The 14,429-nt window shown below is 34.8% G+C and overlaps 1 protein-coding gene across 1 annotated transcript in view; it reads left to right on the forward strand.

Annotated features, from left to right (window-relative positions):
- Positions 1 to 14,429, forward strand: part of CEP120 (centrosomal protein 120) — a 37,389-nt gene that overhangs the window by 1,895 nt on the left and 21,065 nt on the right. Inside the window, exons 3-12 of the mRNA XM_066568895.1 lie at positions 420 to 534; positions 1,428 to 1,569; positions 3,651 to 3,799; positions 4,880 to 5,077; positions 7,126 to 7,338; positions 7,599 to 7,788; positions 8,750 to 8,860; positions 10,114 to 10,300; positions 12,156 to 12,305; positions 13,128 to 13,310. Of these exons, the coding sequence (XP_066424992.1) occupies positions 420 to 534; positions 1,428 to 1,569; positions 3,651 to 3,799; positions 4,880 to 5,077; positions 7,126 to 7,338; positions 7,599 to 7,788; positions 8,750 to 8,860; positions 10,114 to 10,300; positions 12,156 to 12,305; positions 13,128 to 13,310 (1,638 nt within the window). The remainder of the gene's footprint in view (positions 1 to 419; positions 535 to 1,427; positions 1,570 to 3,650; positions 3,800 to 4,879; positions 5,078 to 7,125; positions 7,339 to 7,598; positions 7,789 to 8,749; positions 8,861 to 10,113; positions 10,301 to 12,155; positions 12,306 to 13,127; positions 13,311 to 14,429) is intronic.

Below are 14,429 nucleotides of genomic sequence, written 5' to 3' on the forward strand. Positions count from 1 at the left end.
CATTTGCCATGTGCTAGATGTCTTATACGTGCCTTGCAGTAGTCAGGTGCTTTACCCAAAAATCTTGTCCACAAGTCCTGTTTTTAAGATACCCCTCCAAGTGAAATTCAAATTTTGTGTGAGGCTCTGTACTTTTTTCTTTTATGTGAGTGAAGTGTTTATTTGTTGCTAATGTCTTTTTAATAGCACTTGAGACTGAGGCTCCAATGCACTCTTCTTCAAGAATTAAACCACTCGTTCATTCTCTCACTTACTGATGACTTTTGTATGTTCAATATAAGTTCAGTTTCTGACCTAATGAAACTAGCTATGGAATGAGTTTTGTATCATTTGCTTGCTGGAAACTTATGAACTATCTTTGAGAACTAATTGCAGGTATACATTTTATATTTAATATTTCAACTGAGTTACTTTTTCAGACTGCAGCGTACACCTATCAAACTCCAATGTTTTGCATTGGATCCGGTATCTTCAGCTAAAGAGAATATAGGCTATATTGTGCTGGATCTAAGGGCTGCCCCAGAAAAGAAACAGGTACATTATGGGATATCAAGATTTAAAATTTTGTTTTGACAACAATGCTGTTACAGATAATATAATTTGAATTAAAGCATAGGCTAAACTTTTGGATCTCGTTTTGGAGTATAACTGATCATATATGGGGGATTTTGTTGCTTTTCTTAAGAGGGGAGACATCTTGATTCTGAGAATATGCACCAATGAAAAAATACAGTTGATACTAATCTTGCTTAGTTCTGAATGAATAATAGGATCACTAGCAACCAATTAATCTACACAATTTCATTATTTAATCAACTGGAAAGTTTTATCTAAGCAATAGATATGGAGCAATTGAATTGAGTCTCCATCATGAAATCAAGTCTTAAGTTGTTTTTTTATAGTGGACCTCCGTGGAAGATGATGCGTTTGGTGGTTGTTTCTAGCTCTTTAATACAACATAGAGTAAGCACAATATAATTGTTTATATAAATTTAATTAGCCAACTCCCTTGTATCAAGCTTGATCAAAATAACTTTGATATGGGTCATACGAGGAGCCTGCTGTCCTATTCTGGCATCATTCTTCTAGAGCATTTTCAATGCGTATGACTTACTGTGCACTCAAGGACTTGAAGGTTTTCTAAATAAAGATTTATGGTATATTTCTCTGTCTAACCTTGTCACTGTACAAGTCAGTCGAAAAAAACCAATACATTCAGGTAGTCATCCAGTAACCATTCTATAGAATATTTTAGTACAATACTGTACTAAATAGACCAAATTTTTAGAAATAAAAACCAAAGTGTATTTCTGTAGATGATAAAGTAGAAGTGCTAGATTAAAACTGTTTCCTGTAATAGTATTATACTGTTTTTTTCTGTTGTATTTAAACACTTTGGGGTCTTATTTTTGTTTTTTACTCTGTAGGCACCTAAATGGTATCCTTTGCTTAGTAACAAGTACCCTAAGTTTAAACCTGAAATACAAATTGGTGTTGCATTGGAGATGGACTCAAAAGCACTGGTTAATGATTTTAAAGCAAAGGAGGCACCCCCAAGAGAAGGCAAGTGTAAGTAACATGACATCGCTCACTTTGAATTAAAAATCTTCCTGTGCCAGATGACATATCACTTGTTGAAAATCTGTTAAGTCTCAAGAGAATTTTAATATCACGGCAGTTTCAGTGCAAACCCTTTGCAGCTGATTAATGTACTTTGTGATAGTAAGTTTTTCAAGGATTCTTTACTGTGATAATTGTGTGAGTTTTAGGTGGACAAGTTGCAAACCAACTGGTATTTAAAATGAGAATCAGGGGCTCATAGTTAACTCCCTTGAGTATTTAACTTGTATTTATGTGCTTTGGAAAGTTATGAAAGAAATAGGAAAGGAGCTTTACCTTTATAGAAGGTGAAGTTTCAGTAGTTTGGGCTTGGAACTGTAAAGCAGTAAAATGTCTCATTTGCTGGGTAAACTTGCTTCTTTTTTGGTTGGTCCTTCTTCTAATCTTTAGGTACTTAAATTATGTACTATTGTTGAGATTTTTTGTAGTAGCATGCTTACTGTTGGGACTCATTCCAATTCTGGATTCTCTTGTTTATTTTTCTTGAAGGAAATCAGTGAAATGTGTCAAAAATCTATTGGACTTCAAATGTTAACATTTGGTGCCTTTCTGTGCTACGCCTTCAAGTCACTTTTTCATCTGTGTGTTTTGGTTTTCTTTTTAATGCAAGTTAGTAGCTGTTAAAAAAACAAAACCAAGATTTTAGAAACTTGATTTGAAGAGCCCCAAAACAAAAACATATTTCCATCTTGCCCTGTTCTCTCACCCAAATGCCTATCTACTTAACTTTTGAAAAATGAGCCTTTTGGTAAAACTAGTGGATTTTCTCCTCCATACCTTACAATACTTGTGTTCTTGCCCTGAAGGTACGCTTTCTCTAATTCTAAATCCATCATCTATCTGCTGATGATCTGTGGCAGTAATTTTGTATAAGTAGAGTGGTCAGTGGCAGTAAATGTTTTAAAAGCTTCTGGCCCAGAATTCACTGACTTGTCTGCATTTCAAGATTGGTTAAGACAGGATTTAAGTTTCAGTTTAAGATAGCTTACTCCATTCTTTCAGGATTACAGCAAAACACAGGGAATTTCCATATTGTAACCTCTGTAAAGGAGGCAAAAAACTACTCTAAATAATTCCTTAGTCTGCACTTCCCATGTGGTCTTTGTACCTGCAAGTTCTCCTATCCCTCATGACACTGGCAAAAAAAAAATCTTCCTGCCTTTACTCAGCACTGTTTCCCATTTCATGTTTTCTGTGGAATAATTGCTACAAACAAGTTTGCCAGCTTTTTCCTTTTTTGCATCATGTCAAAATTACTCAATATCATATTTATGTGACGAGGAAAAACTAACTTCTGGGTTTTCACAGTTGTAAAGCTAAAGTTCCAGGTACTGGCTATAACAAAGCTGTATTACCCAGTTCTAGTCTGGTCAGATACTTTTCTATTTAGTATTCATACACTCTTTTCTGTCTTTACTGACTTAAGTTGTCTAAGACTTCTAGTATTTGAAACGGAGCTTTTTGTTCACAAAATGCTATGTCATTATTTCTATTTCATGTAACCTGAGGGCTGAATGTGTTGAATTACTGGCACTATAGAACAAAAACTAGAATACAGAGTTTTATGCACTGAGGACTTAAGATGAAAAATCTTTAAATGAAGTATTCTAAAGATCTGTGGAATGGCACAGCATCCTTGTTCCAATAAATTGCAATATGCAGTTACTGTCCGGCATTTTCTTTAATGAGCAAAGTAAAGAAATAGCGTGATACACTCTAGCCTAGTGAAATAAACTTCCAGTCACTGTAATCTTTCTCATTGTAACACAAAATAAAAATAGGAACTAGAATTCTGTTTAGCATAGTGTTCAATGTAACAGTTGTGAACAAAAGTTAATTTCAGAATTTTTTGTAGCTGTTTCGAAATATACCTAGAGACTTCTTTGTGTTTTGCAAAACTTTGGTAGCAGACATCAAGATCTTTATTTGTAATTTTTCTTTCCACATGTAATTTCCATGTGTAATGCTTAAAATATATCAAAGCAATTACAAAGGCCACTAGTTACTCATGTTTATTTCTTCTCTCCTAGTACTAACCCTTTTTCGTGGACTGGACCCTAAAATTATTGTGCCAGTCTTGAATGAAGAAGAGGGCTATCATCAAATTGGACCAGCAGAGTATTGCAAGGATCACTTTGTTTTGTCTGTAACCATTGCATTTGCCACACAGTTGGAACAGGTCTGTTTCCTTGCTATGTGTAGTTTTTAAGTGTTAGTTATCCCACATTAGTATTTTCACCTTCCCATTCCTCATTTCTAATTAATTTTAATGGTTTTTTGAGCTTATTTCAAGAAATAACCTTGTCCCAAAGTGAATTTATATTAATTTTAAAACTTTATGAAGTTCTTAACGTCTCAGACTGCAGATGAAATATAATTCTTTTGAAGTATTAAAGCTGTATTTACTTCAAATGGTGCATTCTTATGAAATGCATACTTTTCTACTGCATATTGTGTAAGAAGTTTGTGTGTGGATAATACCAGTCTACAGTGTGGTGCCCATGCACTGGAGTTCAAACAAGGTAAAATGCTTTTCAAGTATGTAAGACAGAGCTCATATATTGCCTGAGGGAAGGACTTACTAGCTTGGATGAAGTGGCATGCTAATGGTTGTTTCAGCTTTAGACCTTAGCTGCTGTGTTTTTGCTGTACTGACAGCATTGTTTTAATTGGTCTAGAACTCATGGTGTGTGATAAACTCTGTTCAGTCTTGTCATGTTTCTTTTTTTCAGGGAAAATAGTTTTCCATGTCAGAATTGTAGGACCTTGAGAAGCAAAATTTACAGCAATCGTGCTTGTGGCTTGTGCCTCTCTAGGCATTGAACTCACAGTTGCCTACAGGATGAAGTTCATCTGTTTCAGTCTTTTATTTAATCACATAAATTTTATAACAGTGTCTAATCTGCATTAGATTAGATACAGCATTAGATTAGATAACAGTAAGCTGTTTAATTTCTGCATTATTTAATAATTGGAAATATTTTATGAAGGCATAGCTTATTTCTGAGTATTTGTGAGGTACTTGATGTTACTAAATACACGTCAGTTACAGCCTTTGGTGTTGACAAGTCTTGCTCTTTTTTACTTAAAGTAAAACATTTTTAATTTGAGTATTAATATAATAAGTTATATGTGGAGTGCAAGCTATGATTTAGGTCAGCTGGTCAGGCTTTAAGTTCTAATTTCAAAACTAGTGCTTCAGAATTACTGTAACTCTGCATCAAGGAAAGAGATACATAATTCTCTTCTGATCTTTCAGTTAGTTCCTAGTACTATGAAGCTCCCTGATCGACAACCTGAGTTTTTTTTCTACTATTCGTTACTGGGAAATGATGTCACAAATGAACCTTTCACTGATTTAATTAATCCAAACTTTGAGCCAGAAAGAGCTTCAGTTCGAATACGTAGTACAGTAGATGTTCTTCAACTTTATCTTTGTGCACAGTCAAAATTGCAGGTAAGCTGTTTAATTTCAAACGTGAATGAAAATAAATAATTAAAATTAAAGAACTAGAGTGTGTCTCAGGTTGTATCTGTGAAGCACTTCTGTTTCCAAAACTAAGGTGGTATTATAGTATTTTGGCTCAAATATAAGTTGATCATCTTGCTGATGCGAAGGAAACCATAGCAGCAAGTTTCCTAGCTAGATGGAGTGCTGTCTTTTTAATTAGTTGCTGTTACTGCAAGGTGGTTTGCATGTCATGATAAAAGCTGTTGCTGAAATATGATCTTCCCAAAGAGCTAATGTGGCTCTCTGAAGAGCTCTGAGCTTTGGGGTCTGCACTGCAATCAGACCATCTGCAACCCAGAGTCCTGCTTTGTGCTACCTGTGGTAATCCCATACCAGCTGCTCAGGTCACTCTTGCCTCAGTTCTAAAATCACTGTCCTCAGCACACTTTGTGTGAATTATGAGGAAGGTCTGTCTTTTTTACCTGCTCTGTAGACAAATGCTGTTTCTAAATGTACTACACATTTTTGGGCTGTTATGGGATATTGCTTATCTTTTTTAGCCTTTCCTTTAAATGGAGGACAGTGGTGAGTTGGCAGTGTTAGGTTAACAGCTGGACTTGGTAGACTTAAGGGTCTTTTCTGAACTAAGTGAATCTATGCTTCTAAACATCAGGTAGTATTAGAGTATTTATGGCAATCTGTGCGTGTCTCAATCTAATTACAAGATTACAAAACAAGAGTCTGCTTTGTTGAGTGAGGATGGTATAGGGTTTCTGATAATGTAGCTGGTAAGTAAGACAGAATTAGTTATACAAAGAATTTGTGGATCTGGACCCTTTTAAAGTTATTTTCTTTAAGTTTATACAGACCATTCTAGGGTTTTTATGCAGGGTGGTTTAAGAATGCTTTTGTTCAAATCTTGTATTGTTTCAATTTTTTTTTTTGCCTCAAGTTTAAGTATTTTTGGAGCAACGTGCACTGGTGTGTTTGGAATTTATTCTTAGTCTAAAACAGTCTTAAAACATATATGATACATATGTGGGGAATTATGCATGTTTGCATCATATGTAAAGAACAATTTTTTGAACCAAAGTTCTTTTGTGGTCAGATCCACATTTTGATTTGCAGTTTTCTTCCTTTGAGTTCTCACTCACCATCTTAAATCTTAGGATACAGGATCAGAGCACTGTGTTCTGATTCTTAATTTTAACATATATTTCCAAAAATGTAGACTTTGGTTGTAAAAAGTGCTAGTTGCCAGACTAGAGTGTGTGTATGCATGTATTGTATGACTGTATTTATATGTATGTACGTATATATGTGCACCTACATATGTGTACTGGCAGCTCCCACCTTTCAGCACAACAGTTCAAGTACAATAAATTAACAGTTAAGTACAATAAATATTAAGGATGGGAATACAGTGTTCTGATCTGCTAAATCAAAAATGAAGTGACACTTTTTTGGGAAAAAACAAGTTAGTATTTGAGTTTCAAAGAGTAGCTTTGAGTAAAATAGAATACCTTTGTGTTGTTTGTTTTTTTTTTTTTTAAGATCAATCTTTCACTGGTAGGTATAAATATTAAACTCTGTAAGGAATATACAGTTGAATCAAGTTTTCAAATTATTATATTTACCAGGAATTAAAACCACAGTTAATTCCAAAAATCCTTGCCCGCTAAATGGTGTCTAAATATATGCCCAAAGCCTTCAAGTAATCTTTTTCATTACTTTGCAGTCATTCATTTTATGTGCCTATGCATGAAGGGTGAGGATCTGTGCAGTGTTTAAAAGCCACAGAGTACTCAATTTATTCTACAGAAGGAATGATATGACAGGTCCTCAGAAGAGCAGTGCAGTGATTTGCTGCTGCCCTATCAGTGAACAAATCCCACCTGCTCAAAACATTTCATAGCTGTTCTTATTCTCAGCATGCAGGGACACTAGGGATGATAACTTCTTTTATTTATGCTACCTTTAGTGGAGGGTGCACAGATGGTTCCAGTGCAAATTACACATACCAGTTACTTTCTAACACCTTTGTGTGTGTGCAGATCCATCTTTGCTGTGGGGACCACTCTCTTGGAAGTACTGAAGTTCCCCTGTCAGGACTGCTGAAGAGAGGAAATACGGAGATTGACCAACACCCTGTGGCAATAGAAGGACCATTTGTTCTTGTTCCACCAAATAGAGCTAAACAGAAACTGCCACAACTGCCTCTGGATCTGGCTCCTACTGTTGGTGTATCTGTAGTTCTTCAAAGGGAGGTATGTCCTACCTGTTCATTGTTGGTTTAGACACAGTTTAATGTTAAATTATTGGTGTTTCTTAATCATATTTGACTGGGTTTTGTGTTAAACAAAAAAAAAAAAAAATTAATTGCTTTATAGGAATAACTCTTTCATTGGCATTTTTCTGTGTCAGAAGAATAATCTCATACTATGAAATGTCATGGACAGAATTTTTCAATGCAAGCTATGGTCAATAAGAAAACTATCACTTCATTCAGCCTTTGATTCCCTTAAAGGCTGCAACTGAACCCAAACAGCCACTGGAGAAAGTTCTTTCACCTGTTAGTGGAAAAACAGAGAGCCAGCAACAGAGGTCCCAAAATCTCCCATCTCAAGCTGACCAGTGTTCTTCAAAAGAAGATGTAGCAACAGAGAGTGAAGTGGAAAGTCTTAAGTTTGAAAAAGGCACAAAACCAAGGAAAAGAGGTATGTATATTACTCCTGGTAATAAATTTCAGGCAAGTCAGAATCATTTGCGTAAACAAGTAAGAGAAGGGGGATAAATGTTGTGATTTGAATGTGATTATTGTTAAGTAGACTTGCAAGAGCCAGACTGGAGATTTGGGGGTGCATCGATTACAAGTGAGGTGGGTGGTCATAAGCTTGAAAAATCATAACAAAACTTTTTGGAATTTCCTGGAGTTGTGAATGAGAAGGTTTAGTGTGATGCCTATGAAGAAACTGACTTGCTCAATGAGATGAAATTGTCTAGTGTTAATTTACTCAATAGAAGAGCAGGGATAATGCGGGGTTTTTGAGTTTTCTAAGGAATTTACTATGTGGATTATAATTTGTGAAGACAAATGTTCATATAGTACAGATTCCTGGACAAAACCAAGCAACTGGGTTGTTTTGTTTGTTTTTACATGATCCTTTTGTTTGGACTTGGTAGCCCAAGCCCTAGGAAGACTTGTTTCTAATTTGAGAACTCGGAAGTGGAAAAGTGGAAGAGGAACAGAGATAAGAAATACCATGAGAACCAAATAAATCACAAAAAATGTTGTTTTGCTAAATGTTACTGAACAGGAATCTTCTTAAGAGGTGGTTCATGAATAAAGTGGAATTATTGTTTTTCTGATGATATTTGTATTGCTGGTCTCTTGAGCTTTGTCCTAAAGACAGTTCTGTAGAGGAAATTCTGTGTCCTAGAATGGGATCTCAGGATTTGTCTGCTAATTCAGACAAATTCTTTTAATCCTAACTGATCTTATCTAAGCAAGGAATAAGTCCTTTATATGGAATGTAAAAAGAAAGTATTGTGAACCTAGCAGCTGGTTTGAATCTCTGGTTAGGAAATCCAGGATTGTGCTTTATTATTAATAGTAATAGTAATTTTATAATTCTGTTTTGCTAAGATGTAAAACGTCATTTCACATTTGTCTTTCAGGACTGGTGGCTGGCTGCCCTCAAGAGGTTAGCAAACAGTGTTTTGAAGAGCTTCCAACTTTGAAATCACAGAGCAGAGCAAAGTCACCTCTGATAGATCTGCAAAATCCCAGTAAGGCAAAATTTATTAAATTTAGTACATTAAATGAAATTTGACTATATTACCAACTTAAATGGATTTTAACAGTAAGCTGTATGTACTTAAAAGCTGTATGACCTTTAAATTCCATTCAGCTAATTCTTTACACCAAGTAATCTACTGACATTCTACCTGAATCACTTAAAATAGTTTCATTTATACATTGTGTTAACTAACTGATGTTGAAATATTACAGCATTTTTCTTTTCTGTCATATTACTATTAATGCAAGCAAAACACTTAGGATAAAGGAGGAAAGAATAAGGTCAATGCTAATAATGATATATTTCTTTAAAAATTACAAAAGTGAAAATGGTTTAAATAATTATGAAGGCAGTATCAGAACGAGTAGCACATACAAAAGGCCATCGCGTTCTTATCTGATATTTTCATTCCTTCATTTTGTAGGGGCTTGGTAGCATAAATAGCCCTTAAAGTCTTAAACAAAATGTCTTGAACATTTTTCAAGAATGCCTTTTGGAGACCTCTCTGTGGGACTTGTAGTTTGATGTTTTACTCTCTGAAGGCAATATTGGGTCTCATTATAAGGATATGAGAAGCCTGGATGCAATTGGGCAGGCACTCAATGTTGCTTCTGCTTTCTAAATTATAAAATGGATGCCACAGTACGTGGGTTCTGTGACCAGAAGCAGATGTACTTTGCACATTATAGTTTGCTTCAAACTAAAATGTGGGGCCAAACTAAAGCTTGGGGCTGAGGGTGATGCTGCTTTACATCAGCACAATTGACCTGTTAATCTGATTGTCTTTGTAATTCCCCTAAAGAAGTTAATTAATTTTAAAAAGCACTAAAATTCTAAAAGTATTTCTTCTCCTATTCAAGTTGACTATGAAAAATTAGTATAAACTGAGGTCTTACACCTTTCTGAAGAATTTAATTTCTTTGATCTTATTGTAAACTTTTATAGGTGAGTTAAACCTTACATAGCTCCAAAGATTAATAAAGAAAGGAAAAGTATTACAATCCTAGTAAGAAGATTTTAAGTATATTGGGTTTTTGGTGTTTTTTCCTATGGAAGCAGTAACTTACAGACGGAGTGGTTATTTTTTACAGTATTCATTTATTTTACAAGGAATAGAAATCTCTTAGGAAAGCATCCGCTCTAACTTGCATTTAAAATGTGGCACTACTCTTTGATATATTTTGTTATTTTGGGCAGAACAAATTATAGAAAATGCTCATGAATTCTCTTTTGTGTTTTCAGCTGATAACGCAGCTGGTGGTCCAGTAGCGATATCTCAGCCTAACCCTGTGGGTGTGTCCAGTTCTTCTGAGCCTGTGTCAGCACAGAAGATTGTCATTCCAGCAGCCTCTCACCATTTTTGCTTTTCAATAGACTTAAGAAGTATACGTGGTCTGGAAGTTGGTTTTCCAATAAATTGCATTTTAAGGTACAATTTTTTTTTGTTATTCTTGGAAAATACAAAGCCTTCATATCTGAGTGATTGCTGGTGGCATAGTGCCTCTCTGCTTCTTCATGTCTTTTAAAATGTAGCTGATTTTCAGTAGCAAAATACTTCAGAATGTTCATCTGGCTTATCACTAAACTGAGCATTAAAGATTGTTGCCTTTTGCTGTAATTGGTAGTAAATCTTTCTGGCTATATTTCCACCTTATCAATGAAGTAATTTTTTTTCTTCATTTTGTTTTGTTTTTTTGGTTTGTTTTTTGTGGGTTGTTGTTTGGTTTTTTTTTTTTTGTAGTTTTGCATATTCCACCAAGAACTCTTTACAGTGTTTTAGTAAGAGACAGATCACTGGTTTGTGCATGAATACAAAGGAAATCCATTCTAGTTTTAATGAAGAATCAGTGTAGTTAAATGCATTTCTGAGAGAATTGTAAATAGAGGGATGATTTTGATGGTTTAAAAAAAGAAATTCTACTTTCATTATAGCAATTATTGATGGTGTATTTGGAGTGAGTGATTACTAATAGATTTTACAATTTGTCTTCTCATTTCCATCAGGGTGCTTTTGATGTTTGTGATGAAATGTATCTTTAAATGGTGATTCAGTCAAATTTCTGAGTATTTCTGACCGGGGAGTTGCCTCTCCATTTGCTCTACCTCTTTTCTGGCAGAGCTTGATTCATACAGTTTTAACTAGTCACTGGGAAGTCTAGTTGTGGTGGTGGATCATGGGGTTTAGATTTTGTCTGAACTAGGTTCAAAAGGTGGATGAGATGTAGGGCTAGAATATTTTAAAATATGGCTACTATAGCCATCATTAATGTCTTTCCATATTGGCTACATTAGTAAATAGTATGCTGAAAGCAACCTACAATAGATGGAATTTTGCCACATAAAATATTTTATGTAGCATTTGAATAGTTAATTTTTTTCAGAACAATAACAACACATAGGGTTTTTTTGTTTTATGCGCTTGAATTTTTATAGTCAGTGATGAACATGGAAGGAAGCTGAAGAGGAGAAACATCCAGATACATGGACATTAAGAAAAGTTGCAGGGTAAAAAATTGTATATTCACTGTAGATTGGAAGCATTATTTTATTCCAGTCTAAACAAGCTCTTCCAACAGCCCTTCACGAAAGGTGGAGAGTGCAATTTTTATATATAGAAGCATCATTTGATTTTATTAGGAGCTTAGCTGACAGCTGGCATCATCAGTTTGAACAAAATGAAGTTTAAGAGGCTCATGACCTTCCCTTTGTTACAGTTTATCATACACTGAAATGTGCTAGTAGAGTAGTTTCAGGCCACATTTTATGTCATATTGGTAAAATGATTTGACTTGCCTTTCAGTCTCTTAAACTGTGGAAATGATAAAGCTAATGAAATTTCTAATGATTCTGACACTGTGTATATGTATACCTAGTTATCAGTTATTGCATGTTAGTCTAGTCTGAATGTTAAGTACAGTTACAGATGTTCTCAAGGAACAATCTACATGTGAGTATAAATTTTTCTTCTGTTTGTCTGCTCAGTTTATGTAATAATTGCAGAGTTCTAGTAAAATATGAGTTCATCTAGTTGTGAACAAACAGATTATTAAAACGTCCTTTGTCAAAGCAACAGCCAATATAAAGAAGCTGGATTGTTCCTGAAGTAAATGACAATATAAATACTTGAGAGCTAAGTTCTGTTGTTGAATGTACTAGTATAAATTTCTCAAACTTTGATGCAAGTCGTGCTTTACTTAATGATGTGTAAACTGGTTTTCCTGTTGCAGAGGTACAAAAAAGTTATCTATTTATAGAATTATTATTTTTGTTATTGTTTTTATTAGGTACTCATACCCATTTTTTGGCAGTGCAGCACCTATTATGACAAGTCCACCTGTAGAAGTTAGAAAGAACATGGAAGTCTTTCTTCCAAAGTCATATTGTGCATTTGACTTTGCAACTATGCCTCATCAGCTTCAAGATACATTCTTCAGGTAGTAATTTGCAATTTTTTAATCTTAATTACACTTTTCTAGTTTTTCTTGTAAATGCAGTCACATTAAGATTATCAGTGCTAGAATTTAGTAAACAATTCAAGGACTAATGCAAATAAATACTAAATAGCTTACTCTTCCAGTTTCTCTATTATCATTTAAAGTCAGAAATTCTACAGTTCTTGATTTTCTTTCTTGCATACTTAGGTATTGTTGCTTACAGAAACAAGTACAATTGCCATAAATTTTAAAAGTAAAGCTTGATAGCATCGTTTCTGACAAAGTACTTCTTGAAATGTGAAAATCTTTTCTTTTTAATATGCAATGTCTATATGATATCTTTAAAAATACAGCAGGTACCTGGAAAAGAGTTTGCAGTGTTGAGGGCTGTAAAACAGTTCTCCTAGTAGTTCCACCAGATTTCAAGAAATGATTAAGATGTAAAAAAAATCATCAAAATAGCAGTATTTTTAAAGTAGCGCCGGGGTGCTGTATTTTGAGTGACAATGGCTAAAATTCTTTTGTAAGTATTTATAAATTAAGATGTTGATATCAAGCTGTGTTAGCACTATTCTGTATATCACTCACTGTAACATTGTTAGTCCCCAGTTGAAGAAAGGAATGATAATCTGAACCAAGTGATTGAGAAGATACAGTCAGTCTCATTCCTCTAAGTGAAAGGCAATAAAACCAACTCATGTTTTGACTTTTATAACCCATCACTGATTTAAGAAGTTACTTCTAGAACAGGAGGTTCTTCTGAATAAGAATACCTCCTCTTTCGTTTTGGTGCCTGACACAAAGATCACTTCTTTGTTTCAGATTGCCTCTGCTGGTTGAATTGTGGCACAAGGATAAAACAGCCAAAGACTTACTTCTAGGAATGGCAAGGCTTCAGCTCTCAAATGTTTTGGCTTCAGAAAAGACCCGCTTCTTGGGTGGGAATGGTGAACAATGCTGGCGTCAGACTTGTAATGAAACAGTCAGTTTCACAGCAGCACAAGGGTAAAACTATTTAAAAAATACTTAGCTCTGTAGCAAGTTTTCTAGAGTTGTTTGTTTAGTGTTTCTCTGAAAAACAGCTTTTTCTGCTTAGCTTTTTGAATAGGTAAACAGGCTGCAGAGTACTGCAGTATGCAGAGGGGGGAATAGGCATCCAAGAGACGAAAAGCTAAATTGCCTCTTCATATTGAGCAGTGTATACACGACTATCAAAGTCATTGTAATAAACCTTTATGTAATCATGATCCTGGGTAAGTTAAACTTCACAGACAGATTAAGAAATAAACAATTGAAAAAAAGGTTCTGAGGCACTTCCAAAAGTAAGTTACTTAATTATATAAAAGTGGATATTCCATAATATATTTAACATTTTTTGTCCATAGTATGCTTTTAGATACAACTAACTGACTTTGGTGAAAGTTAGGAGGACAGATGCACCCAGAGAATGGAGATGTCTCCTGTTTCAGGATAGTAGCAGGGGTTTCAGCTTGTGTACATCAGAAGGAGCAGTATTAGCTCATACTCTGTCTGAAGACAAATGTTCATTTACATAGAGCAGTGCTGGGGTTTTATATATATATGTGTGTGTGTGTGTATTTTTCTTTTTGATTCGTAGTTACTTCTGTCCTGTGTCCTTGTTCAAGATGATTAGTGTTTACAATCAGTGTCTAGACCCTCCTTTTTTCTTTGTAATGGTGGAATTTGATTATGCCCTTAAAAATAAACGTCATCACTATTAAGACTGAGGTCAGCTAATGCAACAGATTGTAGAAAATGCATTTTATATTTAACTCACAGGAAATTTCATGTTAGTGAGTGGGTGTCTCCTCTCCTCCCAACTTAATAAGAAATTAACTCTGGCTTTGCTTAAACTTCTGTGGGAAAGCTGGCATGGCCTGATTCTGTGAAGAGTTACTTTAAGGTCTCACTATACATTAAGCTTTATACTTTTACCGTTAGTTAAATGAAAACTGGTTTTGCACAAAATGTAACCACTAGATGGCATTCTCAAAATATAATCAGGTCTGTGTTTTCCTGTGCTAACCCCTTCTTATCCTTGCTCTTGTTGGCATAACCTTCTTTTTACGCTGGTATGTTCAACAGACTTGTTGAATCATTTAC

This window comes from Molothrus aeneus, chromosome Z (assembly GCF_037042795.1).
Source record: "Molothrus aeneus isolate 106 chromosome Z, BPBGC_Maene_1.0, whole genome shotgun sequence".
Taxonomy (NCBI): Eukaryota; Metazoa; Chordata; class Aves; order Passeriformes; family Icteridae; genus Molothrus; species Molothrus aeneus.